The 21,748-nt window shown below is 47.0% G+C and overlaps 1 protein-coding gene across 11 annotated transcripts in view; it reads right to left on the reverse strand.

Moving 5' to 3' along the window:
- PMFBP1 (polyamine modulated factor 1 binding protein 1) overlaps positions 1–20,843 on the reverse strand; it is a 78,364-nt gene extending 57,521 nt beyond the window's left edge. For 10 of the 11 annotated variants that reach the window (XM_028739861.2, XM_028739859.2, XM_028739855.2 and 7 more), the window contains exons 1-3: positions 20,735–20,843; positions 20,423–20,550; positions 7,466–7,600 (exon numbers count right to left, since the gene is read on the reverse strand). In XM_028739861.2, the coding sequence (XP_028595694.2) occupies positions 7,466–7,600; positions 20,423–20,550; positions 20,735–20,771 (300 nt within the window). In that variant the 5' untranslated portion in view covers positions 20,772–20,843. The remainder of the gene's footprint in view (positions 1–7,465; positions 7,601–20,422; positions 20,551–20,734) is intronic. The other variant, XM_028739860.2, reaches the window with a different exon arrangement.
- Between the last annotated feature and the right edge of the window lie 905 nt (positions 20,844–21,748).

The following is a 21,748-nucleotide window of genomic DNA, read 5'->3' on the forward strand; positions in this document are numbered from 1 at the left end:
AGCAAGGGCTCATGAATGGCTCTGCCTCAAACTGGAATGAGGTCTTATGTGGTGTGCCAGAGGGCTCTTTGCAAAGCCCCGGGCTGTTCAACCTTTTTACAAATGACTTGGATGGAAACGTAGAGAGGACTCTAACCAAATTTGCAGGTGACACAGAGCTGGGAGGGAGACATCAGCACAAAAGACAGATGCCAGATCCAAAGTGATCTTGACAGGCGAGAACACTGGGCTGAAACCAACAAGAGAAAATTCAATAGAGATAAACGTGAAGTCCTGCACTTAAGAACAAAAGAATCAAAGAAACATGAACACGATGGGGGAGCCTTGGCTTGGCAGCAGGATCTGCGGAAAGGATCTGGGTACAGAGGCTGTTCAAGCCAAAAATGAGCAAGCAGCCCAACACAGCTGCTTAAAAAAAGCAAACATAGGCCTAGGTTGCATTAATAAAAGCATCACATCTAGGTCAGGAGTTCCCAAACTGTGGTCCACAGCATGTCTGCATTAAATATTTATATTAATTTTAAACTGAATTTACATTCCTACTTCCATTTCTTATATTGTATTCCATTGCATTACAAATTGATTTTTATTGAATGCAAATTGTAATATAATAAAAGAAACAACAAGCAATAAAAATACAATTAAAAAACCCACACAGCATCTAGCACAGTGCATTACAATTGTTACAATGGGCAGAAATATTATTAAGTGGCCAATGGAGGGGAAAGTATAGTATCTAGATCATGGGAAGTCATAGTTCTGCTGAATTCTGTGCTGCTCAGACCTGCATCTAGAGTAACGTGTACAGTTCTGGGCACTATATTTCAAGGAGAGCATGAAGAAACTGTAGTGTGTCAAGAGAAGGGTGGCAAGGGAACAAAGCTCTGCTATAAACAGTTGAAAGAACTGCTGGGCATGCTTAGCGTGGAAGAGAGAAGGTGAATGAGGCAGGTGACAGCAGGTATTTCAAACATCTGAAGGTGCAGTCGACTCTTGTTCTCTGTTGCTTCAGAGGACAGGACAGGGACTCATGAGTGAAAATGGCAAGGAAGCTAATTTTGGCTAAAGATCAGAAGAAGCTTCCTAAGAGAAAGAGCTGCTTGATAGTGGAAGAACATTGAGGAGGGGGTTGAAGCACATCATGACCTCCATGATCCCTTTGGACTCCATGATTCCAGCGCAGGGGAAACAGAGTGACCTCTGCTCCAGCCCACCAACTGCACGTGGGCAGAAGCTTCATCCTCCTCCGCAGGGCCTGACTCTCTTTCACTGGCTCTGAATCCAAAGCCTGGCCCTTGGCACCTGGAGTGGCAGCCAGGAGACTGATGAGCAGCCCCAGCATCGGCTGTCTAGATGGGGGATCTACAGCTCCAGGGACCCAACATTTTAAATGTTTCCAAACCAGCCAATTTCCCAGATCACCTAATCAAGATGCCTACGTCTTTTTTGGCGGGGGGCGGGGGGGGGCGGGAAAGACGTCACCTTTCCAGCAAGAGAGCAGAATCCATTATAGGAAACACTCTGGAAGGAGGGCGCCCTTTGCAGAGCTTGCGGCCTGGGGGCCTCATTATTCTCCTGACTGTGATTCAATTTGCCCTGTTCTAAAGACCCCTCCCAACCCAACACACCAAATATGCACCTAGCCAATAATTTCCAATTAATGCAATCAGTTCCTGACTTCTCCCTGACCCCGACAATCACCTGGTTGGGCTGAGTGGAAGGCAAACAGCACCGGGGAGGAAAGGCATAGCAAGAGGCTGTCTGATTAATTCCCCCTTCCCCAGCCCAATAGCTTGCTTGCTGCCCCCCCCCCCACAGCTGGGATGCTTCTAGGCATCTGCCCAGGCCTGTCCTCAGACATAAATAAAGGAAACGGGGAAAGGGACCCTTCTAGGCGATTATGAAATCAGCGCATGAAAAATAAGAGCCATCATTACACTGAAAGAGAGGGGGCTGGGGGGGGGGGGGGAAGAGGCAGCAAGAGAATCTCTTTCTGCAGATTTGCCTTTGAGAGCGGCAAGGGGCCGTTCTGCTGCTTACATTCCGTTGCCCTGGCAACATACTCCTGTAAAATAAAGATTATTAAAGCGCATATGATTATTCGGCTGCTGAGTGAATGAGGCAGCGGCGGCAGCTGCTTCTGAATTCCTTATCAGAGGAATTCAATTTCTGCCCAAATTGCATTTCTGCCACCTCATACAGGCACCCCACCCCCATACCAATCCAGACACCAGTTCCTCAGCTAGAGAAACCACTGGGGTGCCTTTCATGCCTCCCCTTTGCCATTTCAGGCAATTGCTTCAGTCCACACAAGCAAATTGGTGCAGGCCCACTGCCCCTCCCCCCACAAGAGAGAAGCCTACCCAGACAAACCACACCCTGGGGTTGCAAGGGGACAGCTATTCTGCTACTTTGATAATCAGGTAGAGAGGAATTTTCTGCTTATTATTCCTCCTTAGCACATAGGTGGGAAAATAAAAATAATATAAAAAACCCAAAAGGGCTGAACTCCCACACTTCTCTTACTGGTTCAAGGAACCACCAGTCATACTGAGAAGCTGAACCCTCCCCCCCCCCCCAAATGAGCCTTGGTTCTGCAGTTGAAACCCAAAGAGCTACGGAGAGCACATACTAGGAAAGAGGCTTCCTCAGGGCAGGGCTGACAGGGCAGAGCAGGGCTGGGAGAGCTGGCCACAGGACTTGCCAGGCCAGACTGGGTTGAAGGTCCACCCGTCCCAGCAGCAGACAGCTGTGACAGAACAAAGCAGAGTTTGCTGCCAACACCTTGCAAATCAGAGTTAGGAAGGCTCTCTTGCCAGCTGCCATTCAGAAGCCGTTGCCCTCACCGTCATAGGTCCAAGTGGGCATTTGGCAAAAGAAACAAGCCCAGCTGATGGAGGCCCAAGCAAGAGCCAGGCATGCGCATACAGCTCCAGCCACCTGCTGCCACTCCCAGCACTGCCCAGCAGGTGTCTCTATAGCTCTGGGAATCCAGGGAGCTCTGTGCAGCCTCTCCCCACATTCTGGATTGCGCCAGCAGGCAAAGCGAATCACAGAAGGGAAGAGAGAAGAGCTCACCCAGTGCTGCCTACCTGGGAGAGAGTGGGCAAATGGCTGTCTGCAGGCGAGGAGCAGCTCATTACCCCTGCAGTGCAAGTCGAGATGCCAGGGAACTTTTGACTCGCCAACAGAACCACTCATTTGAGGAGAAAGCCAGAACTGACTGAAGGGGCCTCAGTAGGCAGAGCAGCAAGAACTGCCCTTTGCCCACTTTCCAGCTTTTGATGGACCCCACAGTTTGGTTAGGAAAAATGAACTATTTAAAGTGGAAAACAAGTGCAAGATCGCCCTTGTCTTAGAGAAAACAGAATCTTCCGGAGCACAGGGAGGCTTAAAATGCATGAAAGAAGTGGGAATTCTGTGGCTTTAGGCCAAATTAAAACTTGCACAAACCCTAAAGAAAGGATTCCCTAAAGAAAAGATGTTCTTAACCCTAAAGAAAAGATGTGGCCTCCAAACATGCCAATGTGCTGCTGTCCGTTTTCTGCTAGATGACTAATTTGAGAGTACCTGTTAACACTGAGGTTCTTTGAGCGTGTGGCCATGCACCCACTATTGACCATCCTACACCATTCTCTCTCTCTCTCTCTCTCTCTCTCTCTCTCTCTCACACACACACACACACACACACACACACACACACACCAACAACAACAAACAAGGCACTTTTCAAGCCTGTCTGGAGTTGCCCTTACCCTTGCAGCAGTGTGGGATACGAAGGAGACAGCAGACACCCAAGGAAGCTAAAAGCCCTTGTCCCACACTCCTTTCCCCAGAGCCATGGAAAGAGAATGAGGCAACTCTAGGTGACTGCTGAGGAACAATTTTTGGACCCCAGACTGATGGTTTTTTTGCAGCTGTATTATGCAACATGTCATAGCCTAACAGTGGTGGATTTTTATTGGGCCAACCACACATCATTCTACTTTGGTTGTTCTGCAACACTTCCTCAGGGTTGCTGCATTACTGCCATCTGGATACACCCGTGTTATAGTGCAACAAAACTAGGATTTCACCAGGAAGCCATGGGACATGCACTGTCTGGAAAGGAAGCTGTATGTCCACCCCAACTTTTGCAGGCACAAAGATATTGAAAGCAGGGTCAGGTAGATAAGCACCCCTATACCATCAGCAGCACAAATAACCAGAAATGTATAGAATAAAGGACGTCAGCAGGGGGCTGAAGTGTTCATTCAGAACTCCTATACATAACAAATGGTTGCAGTTGAGGGTTTGGTCCTCCTCCAATAAGCAGTTATCAAATTGTCCAGCTATTATGTTTTTAAAGGACACAAGGCTACCAATGAAGACTTTGTCAGTATGTGTTTGGCCATAGTGTGTGTGTACGCAATTAAACAATATCTCTGTCATATATGCAATCAACAAATTTGAGTTTTCTTCCCCACATTTTCTTCTTAGTTCAGTTTTCTGTTTGCCATCTGCTATGGTCTACCTAGCACTCCAAAGCTTTGGGAAGAGCAGGAACACCCTGCTGGCCCCTCTCACCCTGCAACCTGGATTCACATTTCTCCCATCCTTATGAATCAGGCAACAGTCATTTGAGGCAGTAAGGGACAAGATTCTCCAAGAAGGAGAGATGGGAAGACTGGCCCATGGGTCCTCTCATTCGCAGTCCAATCTGTGGGGCCAGCACACACACAGGCCCATCTACAGGCTGCCCTCTTTTCTGCCTAAGGGTATGTAGAAGAAAAGGCCAGTGGTTCTATTCAACTGGGGCAGAGATTCCTGCACCAGGTTAAGTGCTGGGAAAGGGGAAGCTGCCTTTGTTGCCAAACTCAGGAAAGAGGAAGAGGAGGAGGGGTAAGGTGGAGTGGAGGACAGAGGGGGGGGGAAGGGGGGGGAGAAAGGGTGGAAATTGAGAGCTCTAAGGAGAGAAAGTCCTGTCTGGTGGGGAAAGAGCAGGGTTTCCAGCTTTTCCATTGGTCATCGGAGCTGTAATTTGATGTACAAGTGACTCATCTTCATGATGTGAAAAGGTTAACCTGCTAATTTCTATGCCTCCCCCCATGAGTTGACAGCTACCGGAAGAAAGAGAAATGAGGGAGGAGGCTTGCCAAAAGACCTGTAGAACAAGAGAAGGGGGTTCAGAAAGACCCACTGAAACAGGGGAAAGATGTAGAGAGATTCAGAAGAACCCGTGAAAAGAGAGGGAAAAGAAAAACCAGGGAGGTTACTGTAGGTTTGAGGGCGATCCCAGAATGCTAGTGGGACAGAAAATGATTTCTGCAGTGGGTTGGTTGGGAGGAAAGGCAAGGAAACTGAAAGGGGAAAAGCACAGTAACTGATGGGACAAGAGAGGAAAAGGGCATGTGCAATAAGCTGAAGAGACAAAGCAGAGTTGATAGAGAAGCACAGCTTGCTGGATGCGAGAATAAGGCAAGTCTTCCCAAGCCTACCATCCCACAAACAGAGGGGGTCCTCCTCCTCCTGCTCTCTAGCAATGAGTACTTGGAGGTATGTTGCCTCTGAACATGGAGCTGCAATGACCAAGAGTTGTAGAGGGGGGTGGTAGTATTCATCTAAGCTTTACTCAGAGTAGACCCACTGAAATTAAGGGACATGACTATGGTAAATTTGATCCATTAATTTCAACAGGTCAATACTGAGTAAACTTTAGTTGAACAGAATCCAGAGAATTCAACTCCAAGACTTTGCTGAATCCACTTTTCAAGCCAGGAAAAAACCAGCATCTACCACAGCACCCCATCTCAGGAATTCCACAAGTGAACTGCATTGTGTAAAGACATACCATCATCTGTTAATCCTTTCATTGGTGGGGCCCAAGTTCTAATAAGAAAGGGAGAAAAACTCCTCTCTGTTCCATGTTCTGCACATGATGCATAATTCAATGAACTTCTATTAAGCTCTTTCTTTTCTAATCTAAAAACCATTAAAGGCTTTAACTGCACCTCATACAGAAGGTGCTCTAACCTCCTGATCACTCAGGTTGCCCTTTTCCTGCTCCACTGCATTCTTTTGAGAAGGGACAACCAGAAAGGTGCACAACTGCAGCAGTGCCAGAGATGAACATAAAGCCATTAAGCTCCTTGGACACATCCTTTCCAGGCCCCAGCTTGACATTTGCCTTTCCCACCCACCCCAGCTACATACAGAACTGGATTTTGCACTGAACTTTACATCACTCCAGTCCCAATACTTCCTTAGAAAGTCAGTTTAAGACCCCACTTTAAGACCCTATCAGGGTCTTATATGAACATTAAGGATTATTTTCCCCCAATACACAGAAATTCAGGTTGACTTACACTAAATGGCACCTCTGCTTAGCTGGCAGGAACTCTCTTTGGAGTTGTTTGTAATTTGTGCAAGTCTTTACCCTCCTGAAGTAGTTTGGAGTCATCTGCCAAACTGGTCATCTCACCACTCACTCCAGCCTCCAGTTTATTTGTGAATCAGTGACATAGCCTGGTTCCAAAACAGGTCCTCAGGTGACCCCACTCCCGCCTTGCCTCTACTGCAGAAACTGCCCATTTATTCCTATGCTGTCTCTCTAAGCAGTTACTGATAGCAAAGCAAGGCCTGTTCTCTTATTCCAGTACTGAAGCCTTTGGGGATGGAGTCTGCCAAAAGCCACTTGGAGGTCCAAACACAAAAAGTTTACTGGGATCTCTCTGTATACCAACCCTCTCAAAGAACTCCAGAAAGGCTGGCAAGGCAAGATTCCCCTAGGCAAAACGCCCCTAACTTCCTCCAAAAGGCTTGTATTTTCTGTCCCAGGCTTCCTTAACCTGGTGCCCTCCGGATGTTTCTAACTACAACTCGCATCAGCCCCATCTAGCATATTTAGTGCTCAGGGATGATGCAAGCAGTTGTCCGAAAAGATCTGGGGGGTACCACATTGAGGGAGGGGCTGTTTTAAATGTTTAATAATTCAAGTTTTAATTGTGCTTTCCACCAACTTATACAATAGGCTAAGAAGCCTGTAATTCCTGGCCTCCTCCATAATATATATTTAAAATAAATAAATTAGATTTATTTTGGCTACCCTCTAATAGCCTCTGGTAAATTGGATGATTTAACAAACCCGTACATATTTCTGCTAGAAGATCAACAATTTCAAGGGATTTGAATAAAGATGGGAGCTGAAAGGCCTACAGTGATGGAGAGAAGAGAAAAGGCCACCAGGGGTGCTAAAAGAAACAGGAAGTTAACTCAGAAGGCATTAATATATGACACTAAGGTTTTTCTGTGGTTAACACGGTGCTGCAACTTCAATTAATGTAGTTAATGTAGAAGTGCCTCTTTCAGAGTGAATGGAGTTGGGCATCCTGTCTCTGCCTTAAACAGGCAGACCCACAGCTATCAGCAAGGAAATTCGTGCCCTGGAACCCAGGATTGTGACCCCTCATCCAGCCCCCCCACATACCTGAAATTTGTCCTCAGCTGCAGCCAGTTTCATGAGGTCAAGCATTTGGTTCTCCAGCTCCTCCACTGTCTGAATCAAGATGGTGTTCTGGTCACTCAGATCTATGATGTAGGCCTGTAGAAGCCTCACCTCCATCTGCACATGGAGAAGAGAGAAAAAGTAGAGCCTCAGACACCCTACTCAGGGTTGAGAATTAGGAAACAAGGACAGTAGACTGGGTCTACCCCAGAGGGCATTTTCTGAGAAAGTGGTTTGGCTCAGAAAGCAGCTGACAACAATGACAGACCCCACCATGAGGACCCAGAACGTGGAGCTGATTATGTTCCTAGTCCACCTGGAGGGGCAGGGGAGAAACCAAACTTCAGGAAAGGGCCTTCCTATCCAGGTCTTGTTTGCCTTGGCAGGAAGCAGCTGGAGCTACTTTTTGCAGGAAACAGTTGGGTCTGGCCTTCTGCATAACAGAATCACTTAGTAACCTAAGGAAGCCACTGTCTTCAGGCAGCCTATGCAGAACTTTGCAGCCAGAACATCTCTTTCAACTCAAGTGTGTCTTTCTTTTCTGAGAGAAGGATATGTGGGAATGGCAGCAGGTAGGCGGGAGGAAGAGGCAATAAATGGAGAGAGGGTTCTGGCTGCTCTTTCCAGAACCTCTCATCTTAAACCATCAGGGGTGTCACCTCACAGAGCCAATAGTCTTCGACACTACAGGGACTTAATCACAATATTGAGCTTTTTGGCCACAGAAAGGCCGGAAATGACCTAGCACCAAGCCACAAATGTCCCTAACTCATGTCTCCATTCCCAGGATGTCCCTCAGCCCTTCAAAGAGGCAGTTGCCCTGGCCAACTCCCTGCTGGAGAACAGCAGAAGGGACCAAATCCATGTTGCCATGAGACAAAACCAGGGCCAGCTCACCTGGTGAGTTTGCAAGTTCACTTGTGCCACCATTTACCAAGATAGGCAGCCACCTCTCCCTTCTAGCTGCTGGGAGCAGGAAAAGGAGGGCAGCAAAACTGTGCTTCCCAGTAGCTACCAAAAATGAAGGAGTTCACCCAGAAGTCTTCACTAGTAAAGTTTTGGCACATGGAAACCTGTTCCTAATCAACCAAGCTACTCCTTTGGGGTCAAATAAAGTGATTAGCTTATTAAGTAGCAAGCTTTTAATAAGCAAACGTGACTGAAAATTCTCCTCCACATCCTGATAATTTCAGTGTTTCTAATTCATTATTAGAGCCTAGATTCATTAACTATTCAGTTTATAGATATTAATGCTTAAGATGCATGCATCACCTGCCAAAACCTGAAGAGAAATTGTTTCAATTAGCCTTCATGGATCGTGAATCCTACCAGCTGGGTATTTTTAGACAGAAGAGACAAACACATTCCTAAGCCGTGCTAATGTACAGATAGGATATGTGTAGAAGGTCACTTGAGCAAAGCTATAGTGCGTGAGCAAGGAAAGTTATACCTTCAAAAAAATGAGGAATACTGATGCAGTTGATGCTATACGAGTTCAGGTGCATAAGCAAACATGTGATTTGGAAGGCAGGCTAAAGTACAATGGAAAACAGCCTCCACAGAATCATTTCTTGTCTAGCCACAACTCTCCCTCACTGCATTCACCTTTCCTGCCAGCCAAATATTTGTGGTGTTAGAAGCCATAGCTACTTGTCTCATCACAGGCAGAAATGGCAGGAAGAAGATGCGACCCTGCTTCTACACTCCATTTTGTAGAGCCCCCTTGACAGTTGTCCACCTCCCCAAGGGTACTCCTTCATGTCTCTTACTGACAAATATAAATACATAATTGACACCCCACACATTCAGCATCAATGTATGTTCCCATAAGAGTAGCCCCGCTGGATCAGGTCAAAGGCCCATCTGGTCTAGCATCCTGTTCTCCCAGGGCCCAACCAGATGGCCCAATGGGAACTCCAAAAGCAGGACCTCTGCCCACTTGCGATTCCCAGCATACTGCCTCTGGCACTGAAGGTAATTAATTAATCATGGCTAGTACGATAAGTACTGGATAAGTCCTCCAGGAGGTTGTCTAATTCAAGTTGGTGGCAATCATCATCACTACATCCTGTATCAAGGAATTCCATCATTTAACTATGTGCTGTGTGAAAAAGTAGCTCCTTTTGTCTGTCCTGAATTTCCCAACATTCAGCTTCACTGAATGGCCTTTGCTGAAAGTGAAATCCATCTTTTTCACTTTATCCAATATATAATTCAATATACCTCCTGCATATCTTCCCTTAACTCAAGCTTTTTCCCCCAACTAAAAAGGCTCCAACATTGCCACCTTTTTATCCAAACCTTCAATCAGTGCTACTGACGGCCCATGACAGAAACACAATATTGCATGTGTGTTTTTTAATCTGCAGGGGAGTGCTGAAGCACCTGAGCACCATGAGCTGGCATTGGGGAGAATCTGGCCTATGGGGAAATCTATGCAAAGCCTCTGCCACAGGTTAGGCATGACTGGAGAATCCTGAACTTTGCCACATCTTTCAACAGTTCCAAACTCTGAGAAAAAGATGCAGCTCCTCACTTGTATCCTATGGAGGCATTGGCAGTTCCTTATTCTTGCCTGCCAGTCCTATTGGAATGAGGCAGGTTCTTTGTTGTCATTTGAACTTTGTGGGAGAAAAATCACTCGGTCATTAGACATCTCCAACTATGGTCAAAACACAGCAGGCCAGAAGTAGCAACAGATTTATTATTACCGCAGTACAGGAAAAACATTTTTTGTCTGTTACATGATCCAGTTAATTACCCATGCAAAGCAAAGCTACTCTTGGCTTCGGCAGAAACTCCACATATGCCCCCAGGGATGTTAAAAGGAGGTGTTTTTAGGGGGTGGGGAGGAAAACCTCAGGCTCGGAGGACTAAGACTCACAAGAGTCCCTTGGGTATTGCAAACTTTGGGGCTAACTTCCATGGCTTCAGGTTCCCTATGACAATAATCATGTCAAAGTCTCTGGAAAGAGATGCAAAGTGTTCCCAGATACTTTGGATGTGGGAGGGTGGGAAGAGAAAGGCCTCCCCCTCTCCCATACAGAATCCAGAGCTGCAGAGTTAGGGCAGACTGTTAAAGGAAACTGTCTGGGAACAAGAGCGCCAGAATTGCGGTAAGCACACCAGAGGGAATGGAGAGGGCTGTTCTTCCTGGACTTGTGCTGCTTCCCCAAAAGAACTGAGGGAGGGAGAGATCCTTCTGGCATGCAAATGACAGCCATGAACAAGCTGGATATGGAACCTTGAACTCCAAGAAACTGAAGGGGAATCCCTAGGAATTCCCAGGCATTAGTACTCATATGTAAGTCATAAACAACAGGGATGCTTCAAACTCTATAATTTATGATGTGACATAGTAGACTTGGACTGGACAGGCCCAAATTCAAATCCTGGTTCTTCCACTGCCTAACCTGCAGCACAAAGTTGTTGTAAGAGGGGGAACCATTTAAGTAACCTGGAGCTCCTTGGAGGAAAGGTGGAATATAAATATTAAAAATAATTAACTACCAGTAATTACAGTGCAAATGTGAAACGCAGCCTAGACTGTCATCAGCACAGACAAGTCCAAGCCAGGCTACTGGGTGGTCAACAAGGGGTGGAGCAAAAGACTTTGCACTCTGCAGATCTGAGCATCCACCTCTGCACTCCACCCCACCAACTAAAATGGTACAGCCATGATTCTACATAAAGACACTCCAATTGCTCCACTTTCTCCAGAAGAGAAAGAGGGAGTGGGGCAGAAAGGGCTCCATGCAGAGGATGATGAGGACAGGGCAAAGAGGGAGGGACTCCTTGGTGGTGACACAGCTGTCCTATAAGGCAGCTCACTCTACACCAACTTCAATGTCATTTTGGCACCAGATGGAGATCTATTTGCTTCTGTAGATCTTTTAACAAATCATTGTGGCTATTTTACATTGCTTTTATCAGATGCCCTTTGATTTTATGGTTTTGGTGTTTATGTATTTGTTTTTCTTTTTATTTGAAAGATATCCTGGAAATATTATACTGAAGGGCAGCCCATACCTTCTAAAAATGAAACAAATAAATAAACCTACAAATGAGAGGGGAAATTAGGCATTAGGGAGGGATCTGTGGCAGCCAATCCAGAAGGAAGCTGAACTGGAAAATCTGCAGGGCCCCCTCTCCCCGGCACCCATCAGTGACCAAAACCAGACTGAAAGGGATGCAGATAGTTCCAGTGTTTTGCATACTGGGGGCTGAGCAAGAGTCCACAGAGCACCAGCTTCTGAAATCTACTTGTGAAGCAAGATATTGGCACCACATGGAAGAGAGATAAAACTAAGTATGCTGGATCCTGTTAGCCCAGCCACTGGATGAGCTGCTGCAAAATTCCAACTATAGAGGCAGATTAATCTAAAAACAGGAGAAGAACAGCACAGTTTTCGCTAAGGAAGCCGAAGATGAATTCAGTCAGGAAGGGAAAAGGACATGAGAGGGAGAGTCTGTGTGTTGTGAGCAAGGGAGTGGGGAGGGAGAGGGAACCAAGGCTGACGTGCTGCTGAGAAAGAGGGCCAAAAAAGAAGAGGGTCAGAGGGAGACACCAGAACCATTAAAGAGTAGCAACATCCAGAGCCAGAAATTCAAGACCTCCTCTCTCAAGAACCAAAAGCAGCATTGCCCACCAAACATCTGCAGCTTGTTAAAACTATGAGGGACTGCGACAGCCACTTGCCAAGAGCGTCAGAAGAGTACGGCTTATTGCAGTTTCTCTAACTAGGGCACAGCCTTTGGAGCTATGGGCAGCTGTGCAAGCAGAATGTGGGACAACACACTAATACTATTCTAGCCTTCCTTTTCAGAAACCAGAGGATTCACTCTGCATGTGTAAAAGAGACAACAACCTCTTGGCAACGGAAGTAATGTGCTGGCAGTACAGAGCTCTGTGCTTGGCTAACACACCTCCAGCTTGATCGTCAGTCCAACTGCAGCTGAGTCTCTGAGCCTGACTGATCTCATTAATCCAAGTAATCTTCTACGGAAAGATCAAATCAGCCTGGAATGCCCATCAGTGGCCAAACAATGGAGCTCTTCAGAAATTTCAAAGCCACAAGAGCACAAGAAGAACCCTTCTGGATTTAAGAAAAAAGGCCCTGCACCTTGAATTGAGCTCAGTAATTAACTGAGAGCTAGTGGGACTGTCTTAACGTTTTTGGGGGGAGGGATGGAGAAAGAGACAGAGACAGAGAGAGAGAGAGAGAGAGAGAGAGAGAGAGAGAGAATGTTGTCACCCAGCCCAGGTCAGCAGTTGTGTTCTGAAGTAGCCACAGTTTCCAAATTGTCTCCAAAGACAGCCTCAACAATAACACATTACAATAATACTCTTTTGAGATTTCCAGAACCTGGATGACTGGAGGGAACGGTGCAAAAGGGGCTGTAGGAGGCCACAAACCAAAGCTGGTGAAAAGTACTCAGAGCTACTGAGAATAGCCGTGCTTCCTGAGTCAAAGCTGGATATGCAAGTTCTAACTGCACTCCTGATATTTAGCAGGCACACAGATCAGGCCAGAACAGGCTGAACATCACTTCCTTGGGCAGGCAAACCACCCACAAACAGTATCTCAATCTTGTTGGGATTGTATCACTGGGTTTTTTATTGTTTGTTTTCTTGTGGTTATAGTAAATGTTTGATAGAAAGGCCAAGGGTGATACACCAAGGGTGAGAGGGTGAGCCTCTCTCTGCAGATGTTATTGGACTCCAGTTCCCCATCAGCCCCAGTCAACATGACCAATGGTGTGCTCTGCCACTGATCTCCAGCCTTCCCTCATCACCGTTGTTACTTTCCAACAAATAATAGAGGCTGAATTTTGCCCCAATGCAGACAAAAAGAAGGTTCAAAAGAGACCCAACCAGTATTCTGGATCTCTATTTTCCTTGTCTGCTGCGCCCTCTGGTCAGGTTTTAGTAGTATGTCCAAAGCCTGCAAAACAAGTTTGAAAATAAATTGACAGAACGAAAGGAATGTACATGTATGCGCCACAGGAAGCAACACCCCTCAGTCAAACAGTTTGTAATATCAGCAAACTATTTTTCTGAGTCAGTCCATCCAGCTCAATATTTTCTCTAGTGACCAGTAGAAGCTTCCCAGAGGTTCAGATAGGAGTCTTTCCCAGTCCTTCCTGGAGATGTTGCTGGGGACAGAACCTGGAACCTTCAGTGTGCACAGCTTTGTGTGCTCTGCCATCGAGTTACAGCCCTCTTGTAGCTACAGCATGCAACATTAGCAAACAATCCACCAAGATCAGACTTGGTTTGGAAGGAGGAGGACAAAAGCAATATTTGCCAATAAACATGTCTCTACAGAAAACAGGTTACACAAGCCAGACCTTGGTGGGCCTTCCACATTCTAGCGATTCCAAGATAAACTGGTTGAGAAATTTCTACATAAAAACTGTAATTCAAGAAATGAAAAGCTTTCACGGCATCCAGCACATTTCGAGGCTGCTGCTCACCAAAATAATTTGTGAATATTCATCGCCTTCTGCTCCACAGCAGTTTACCTATATAGACTAACTTTGCAGAGTTAGAAGTATTAGTTGGAAGTAGTATTATATGCTTAGACTTAGAAATGCAGGGGGTGGGCAGTACATTGACACCGCAGATAAGAATCCTACAATGTGGACAGGGCTATCATCGATAGGCTATTTAACAAAATCCTCTACAAATTTTCAAATTTAAAAAAGAAAAGTAATATATGTTCACATAAAGCTGCCAGAATGTCTTTATGTTCTCCATAACAGCAACAGTAAAACAGCAATAGCAAACCCTCCCAAGGAATCTCCTTTCCCAACCAAGTATTCACACAGAGAAACACCTGCCAAGACAGGAGAAGCCAGTTTAGAGAAAGATATGGTGGTGGAAGAGGAAATCTTTCAGCACTTTCCTAACATAATAAAATAATAATAATAATAATTATTATTATTATTATTATTATTATTTATTTTTTCCCAGCCACTCTGGGCGGCTTCCAAAAGAATATTAAAATACTGTGATACATCAAACATTAAAAGCTTCCCTAAACAGGGCTGCCTTCAGATGTCTTCTAAAAGTCTGGTAGTTGTTGTTCTCTTTGACATCTGGTGGGAGGGCGTTCCACAGGGAGGGTGCCACTACCGAGAAGGCCTTCTGCCTGGTTCCCTGTAACTTGGCTTCTCGCAGTGAGGGAACCGCCAGAAGGCCCTCGGTGCTGGACCTCAGTGTCCAGGTAGAACGATGGGGGTGGAGACGCTCCTTCAGGTATACTGGACCGAGGCCGTTTAGGGCTTTAAAGGTCAGCACCAACACTTTGAATTGTGCTCGGAAACATACTGGGAGCCAATGTAGGTCTTTCAAGACCGGTGTTATATGGTCTCGGCGGCCGCTCCCAGTCACCAGTCTGGCTGCTGCATTCTGGATTAGTTGTAGTTTCCGGGTCACCTTCAAAGGTAGCCCCACGTAGAGCACATTGCAGTAGTCCAAGCGGGAGATAACCAGAACATGCACCACTCTGGCGAGGCAGTCTGCAGGCAGATAGGGTCTCAGCCTGCATACCAGATGGAGCTGGTATACAGCTGCCCTGGACATGTATTTAACCTGTGCCTCCATGGACAGCTGTGAGTCCAAAATGACTCCCAGGCTGCGCACCTGGTCTTAGCTAGTTTTGGGATCTCTGTTGGAGACCCTGCACAGTTACCCCATTCAGGACCAGGGAATCCTCCACACCTGCCTGCCTCCTGTCCCCCAGAAACAGTACTTCTGTCTTGTCAGGATTCAATCTCAATCTGTTAGCCGCCATCCATCCTCCAACAGAGATCCCCAAACTAGCTAAGAAAAAAATAAACTTCTGTGGAGCTTTGCAGGAAATAATCAAAGCTGCCTCAGTAGCAGCATCTTTGTGCACACACTTTTTACTTGCAACAATTCCCACAAAGAAAGATCAACTGTGGGGAATCTCTGGCCCTCCTGGTGGTGGGGCACTCATTAAGCGCAGCAGCAGTTCTCGTTTTGCCTCCTAGGCCTTTTCCGCCCCAAGTCACACTCATCCACTTATGACATTAGTTGTAGAACTACTGGGAAACTTAAAGTGCACTCCTGATTGTTTCTTGGCAAGTGGGGCTTGCCACTGGGCTTTTAAAATTTGGTGGTAAATACAAGCACCGCTGACAGGGCATTTCACAAATGGGGAACCACCACTGAAAAGACTCTGTCATGGGTCAACCCCTAACAGACAAACTAAACAATAAGACCAGACAAAAGAAGGAGGCTTTGCAAGGCAAGGTGGTTAGGTGGCAAGGACAGGCTTAGAGTTCCACTCCCTCCTCTTGTGCATCCCTTTTGCTGTTAAAATCAGGATGCATCCCACTAACAAAACAAAGGCCGGCCTCTGTTCTGAATGTGATGTGTTTTTCCCGCTGTAAGGCCTAAACACAACAGCTGCAAAGCAGTCCAAAGGATGAGGCCCTCAAACCAACACAGCACTCCTAAGTGCACCTGCACAGAGGACAACATAATGAAAAAAAGGAGCTGCTGGCATCTGGCTGGGGGCAGGGGATCAACAGGAAACAAAGGGATGACAAAAGACATTCTGTGCACTAGCTCACTCCAGAACTCAGAAGCTTCAGATGAACCAGTGCCAGTTCAGAGCAGAAGCCCAGATTTCCCAGGGCTTGTGTTGTGTTCCCCAAGCTCTAGGCTCCTGTGGCTATTACTCAGCTGGATCCAGGCTGTCCCTGCCATGACACAAGTCCCCACCGTTCAGTCACTCAACAGGTTGCTTGTTAGGCAGGATCAGTTATACAGTGCAGGTCAATTGCCACAGGCGCTCTCTCTCTCTCTCTGGAGTATGTTCCTTCGCATACACTCTGGGTTGGTGTCTCAACAGGCATCTATACAAAGTCCTTGGATTGACACAGGACTGCCAGGATAGTTATTGCAATGACTCAGTTGTGAAGGGGTTTGACAAACACATGTGAGAGGCCAACTGGAATCAAGACCCCTTCAACAGGTAAAGCTTTTACCTGCAAAGACAAAAAGGATCAAACTACATGTGTCATCTACAATTAAGCAGCAGGAGGATGTGATGGAGAGGTGCTTGAGTCCACGCACCTTAGCAAATGCACTCTTGATCAGTATCCAGGCCCAAAGGTGGAAAAGAGGGCTGGTGGAGTAACTGCCCAAAAGTAAAAAAATAAAACTAAGTACGTGCTTTTTCTTTTCTCTTTTTTTAAAGTAGCAAATTTTGATTTTTGTAGGGTATGAGCCTAAGGAGTTTCCCCCTCTGCCTCTGCAATAATTCAGCCCAAAAGTCCTTCTTCTTTCCAGTCACAAAGAGCAGCTTTGTACACCAAGGAGCACTTCAGAGCAACCTCACACCAAAACGGCTGATTTCTCAGGGATGCTGCAAAGGTATTCAATAAAAAGCTTTTAAATGCATATTTTTAAACTTGCAACAGGAAAGCTTTCCTGTGTCAAGACAGTAATTCTTATAACAGCATTGATCAAAATGTCATTCTTTTATGAGTGTACAATACCTTTTAATGGCATACAACCAGCCATTAGGGTTATACCCCTCCATACAGCAGAGGCATCTTCCTGGAAACAGGGAGCCCCTGGCCAAGGCACAGGCAAGCCAAGCACAGCCCTTTTTCATCACTGCAGCAGCTCCCCAAATGATCTTCCAGAAGCCACAATATTCAAGGCACACGCATACCAGGGGCTGGCTTTTGCTCCCCATTCTCAGGAACACACCCTGCTCTAAAGTGGCAATGTTTTGGCTCTCACTGGGGGTAGTTCCACTTTCATGCTGCCTCCCTCCCTATCTTTCATCTGACAACCACTACCCCCCTCTACATTTTCTCATCCGATCTGGCAGAGGATGAAATGCCTCCTGTTTTGTTCTAGGCTTTTAGTTTCCAAAGATAGAAACTAAGTGTCTAATGAACTGCTTCTATTCCACAGCTCATTTGAAGCCCTCCAGTGCTCTGGCTCTTCAGAGATTTTTTTTTAAGAACGGTATTGGAGATTGCATTTACTCTGCTTGAATGAAGGGTGAGTAGGAACCCTGGACAAGAGCGCACCAGCACTCTAATTCTCTCATCCAGCTAAAAATACCAGCGGGGGAGGGAATGGGCAGTCTCCCCATCTCCAAGACCTTTCACGTATGCTATTTGTAGAATTCAATACAGGCTGATGGCTGTCATGCAGGCACAGAGCAAAACCTTTCAATATTTTTGCACCCCAAGACCAACCACCAAAGCCAACACAAATAATATGCCCTTCATACAAGGCCACCTTATTTTTCAGAAATGGGCTAGTTAGTTTCTAAACTGGTCATTATTTGCCAGGAATATTCCCTATCTGAACAAAAGAAAGCAGAAGGATAAGGTTTCTACGTTACACAGAAAGAGTGATGAAGAGGGTTCGAGGTACATGCAGATGTCAATGGTCACCCAGCCAGAGACTCTAGGATCCCTCACCTTCCAGCACCCTGCTCAGGAGCCACTTGGGAGTCTGGATGCTCAGCGAGATCATAAGAACTCATGAGCACAAACAGTCTACAATGGGAACCAAGCCTTTCCTAAAAACACAGCAACATGAAGTTCCAAAACATCATATGCAAGGGGGATAAATGGGAGAAACAATGACCATGTCCAAGGAGCATCCTTCTCTTTACAGGCCAGCATAATCACACGGCCAGCACTACAATATTTGCCAGAGATACCCACACTACCCAATTTTCAGCACTAACTACAAATGCATCCAATGCCAGAAGAAGATTGGGCCCACTGCCACATAAATGTCACCTAAATTTTGCTTTGGTCAACAGGGCCACACTGGCATAAACATGACAGAGACATTGACCCTTTCTTGACTCTCCTTTGCTGAGCAAGTCCATAATGGCAGGCAGCTGTTTACAGCTGTATTGGTGGGGTGAAGGAAGCAATTGAGTCAACTCACCATGTGATTATCACTCCTACTAGTGGCAGAGGAAGCACATGAGCCATGCAGAATACAAAAATCCCATATTTGCAGAATGGAGGCCTCACCAGGAGGTGGAATGAGGCTGAGAGCAGAACTGGCTGTCAGTTCCAGGATCTTTTGCTCTTCTTATGTAGTTAATAGTTGTTATTAATACCTATATGTGTTGTCTAAAATGATGATGGAGTATTAACAATCCTATCCTTAGTTGTATTTTTTCTCCATTGTTTATGAAAGTGTTGTAACTTTGCCTATTCTCATTCTTAATAACTCCTAGCAATATTAAAAACTGCACTCTTTTGAGGCTTGAATTATACTATATTCTACTTCTTAGGTTGTGAATATCACCTTATAAGACTCTGACTAAATGTGCTACAACATTCAGAGAATCCTAAACGTGAAGGTGAATGAATTGTTTAAATTGAAATTTGTTATGTAAAGCTTAATAAAAAACATTTTTTTTTAAAAAAAAAGTGCTACAACTTTAACCCAGCTTTTCTTTGCCTCCACTATGTTCTGCTTGGCATCCAGCCTGAAGAAGCGTTCTAGAGACCTGGAAATTTGCACGTTATTCTGTGACATTTTGGCTGCTCAAATAAAATTTTACTTATGGACCAAATATAGCTACCTTTATTATCTCTTTCCATTTCCCACTTTCTACTATATAAAAAAGTGCCAAAAATGGCATCTGGGTAATTATGTGTGCCAAGCTAGACAACTCAGAAGGAAGGCTGAGCTCTTGTGGAAAGTTCCAGCTGCCCTGTCAGCACTCAGTGGCAGAACCTCTGAAAGAAGTGGATCAAGGGGCCTGGCTATAGGGTTGCTCATGGCTTGGGGAAAATTATTATCAATTATTATTATGCTTGCTGCACTCAGATACAATTTGTCAGCCTATGTGCTGCTGTGCACCTCCACCACACAGAGTAGCCTGTCAGAAACAGTCAACAAAGGCAGAAGTACCTGAGCAGAGCTGCATCCATTATCTGGAACAGTCAGTTCTGGACTTTTTCCTCCTTTAAAAACAAGACTCCTTGGAGAGCTTGATTCAGTCATCTAGATACAGCCCCTTTACTTTCCAGCAACACAGCACATAATCAGCATAACAACCCACCTGTGCCCTCAACCCTAACCCTGGGTAAGTTTCCTTAGACCTGATCCCCAGGGACACCTGGTGAGCCTGTAGGCCTCATTTTTCCTCCATGAAATAGAGCAGCTGTGAAAAACATTGCAAGAAAATGCCAGGCCCATGTGGATTTCCCAGTCTGCTTCCACAGGTGCACAACCTCAATCTAATTTTGGATGCAAACAGAAAGAAGATAGCCAAGAGGCTGAGTGGGTTGATCACCCAAGAACTCAATGGTGCCAACATGTCTGGCAGCTGATGGCCCAGATACACCTTGCAAACTTGATAAAGCTGTGGGATAAACAGCAAACAGTTACAACCACTGAAGAAACCAGCCACTAGTTTTGCAGGCATACCAGTCATGGGGGTATGTGTGCAGTGCTGTATTTATGTTTAAGCTAAACAAGCTATAGCTTAGGACCCCTGTCTCTTGGGCCCCCCAAAAAAATTTAAAGGGAAAAAACCTGGATGTACATTTCCAAAATATATGATAAAAAAACAAATACAGCAACAGTGTTTTGTAGGCTCCTATGATGTAAGAAATGTGCCACGCTTGCTAGCCTGCTCCCTGAAATATCACCGGTTTGCTCATTTCTAACAGCAACAATTTGTTGTTGACAAAGGACAGCTGGACATATAAAGGGCCCCATTACCTTCAGTAGCTTAGGGCCTCATCAAACCTAAATCCCGCCCTGTGTGTGTGTGTCGGGCGCCCACTCCCTTTGGGCAGTGGAGGGCGAGCCAGCAGTACCCTGGCAGGAGGGGGCAGGAGGTTGCTCGGGGGAACTCCTCCTAGTACAAAGGGAGACCTAATTAAGGGAAAGAGGGGAGATACCTTGCGAGCGCCTTCCGGATCCTCCTCCAGCTGGATCCCCACGCAGTGCAGTCGCTCTTGGTAGAGGGTGCGGAGCTCTCCAAAGAGACGCTTCAGGGCACGAGAGGCCGGAGGGCGGCCCAGGCATTCTGCTGGGGAGAAAGGCGGCCATCAGAACCGGGAGACGGGGCGAGCCGAGGGCGGGGGCGCCTCCTCCTCCTCCAGACCCCGCCCTTGTTCCCCGGTGGACACGAGGCGGGGGATGGGAGGGGTCCGCGAGGGATTCCTTTAGGGGAGGGGCAAGGGGCGCGTTCCCTGCTACGGCCTCCTCACCGCAGGCCTCTTCCCGCTCCGGTGCCTCCATCTCCATCTCCTGCTTCAAACGGGGCCGCCGCTAGTCCTTCTCCCCGCCCACTAAGCGATGGGCACGCCGCTCGGCCAACGGCGTTGGAGTGCCGGATCTGGGCCCGCCTTCTCCCCCGTCAGAACCCAATCACCGCTGCCTGGGGCGGAGAGCCGCGCAACGGACCTCTCCGAGCTGCAGTCGCTCTACCTTGCTGGCACCTGGAAGGCCGAAAGCGACTTAGGCGATTGGCTTTTGGTTCTCCCTTCGGCCAATAAGGAACGAGGTATTGCAGGCAAGCTCGGCAGACGGGAGAGCGGCCGCCGGTCACCATGGCGACCGCACGATAGAGGCACTGCGAAGGGGCGACACGCCCCCTTGTTTTATAGGCCAGAATTTCACCGGTGTAGCAACCCGGCCTTCCTCCCCGCCCCAAGCCAAGGGCCAGCCCTGCCCTTTGCGAAGCGCCGGCACCTTCGGGCAGGCGCCCGTGGATGCGGACTCCAGCCCCGCAGGGGGCACACACAGGCACCGGGCCTTTCTGGGGGTCTTCAGCTCCCGCTGCTCAAGCGCCTGCTGGGCTTGTACGGTGAAGCCGCCGCCAGGCGGGCAGGGTGATCCGGCCGCGAATGTTGTGTGGAAGTAGACTGCCATTGGCCGTGGAGGCTCCATTGAGATGCCATGCCTAGCAGCGGGGTTGGAACTCCGCCTCCTCTTTTCATGTGTGTGGGTGTCCCGCCCCAATGAGGGCAGCGGGGTGTGGGTGTTGCGGGGGGGGGCGCTTCCTCTTATTCATCCTAAGTCCACCCGCAGTCAAATCATACACACACACACCCCGCAAAAGTAAAGTCCAAATATGAGAGGAGGAGGAAAACTTGGGCCCGCTTTCTTTCTCTGCACCGGTGCCTCTTGCTCAGCAGTCTCAGAGTGTCCCCAGAGTGGCCAAGCTGGGAAACCGCAAAGCAGCCGGAGATCTCCTTGGCATGCCCACTGAGCTCCTACCA

Source organism: Podarcis muralis, chromosome 7 (genome assembly GCF_964188315.1).
Source record: "Podarcis muralis chromosome 7, rPodMur119.hap1.1, whole genome shotgun sequence".
Classification (NCBI taxonomy): Eukaryota; Metazoa; Chordata; class Lepidosauria; order Squamata; family Lacertidae; genus Podarcis; species Podarcis muralis.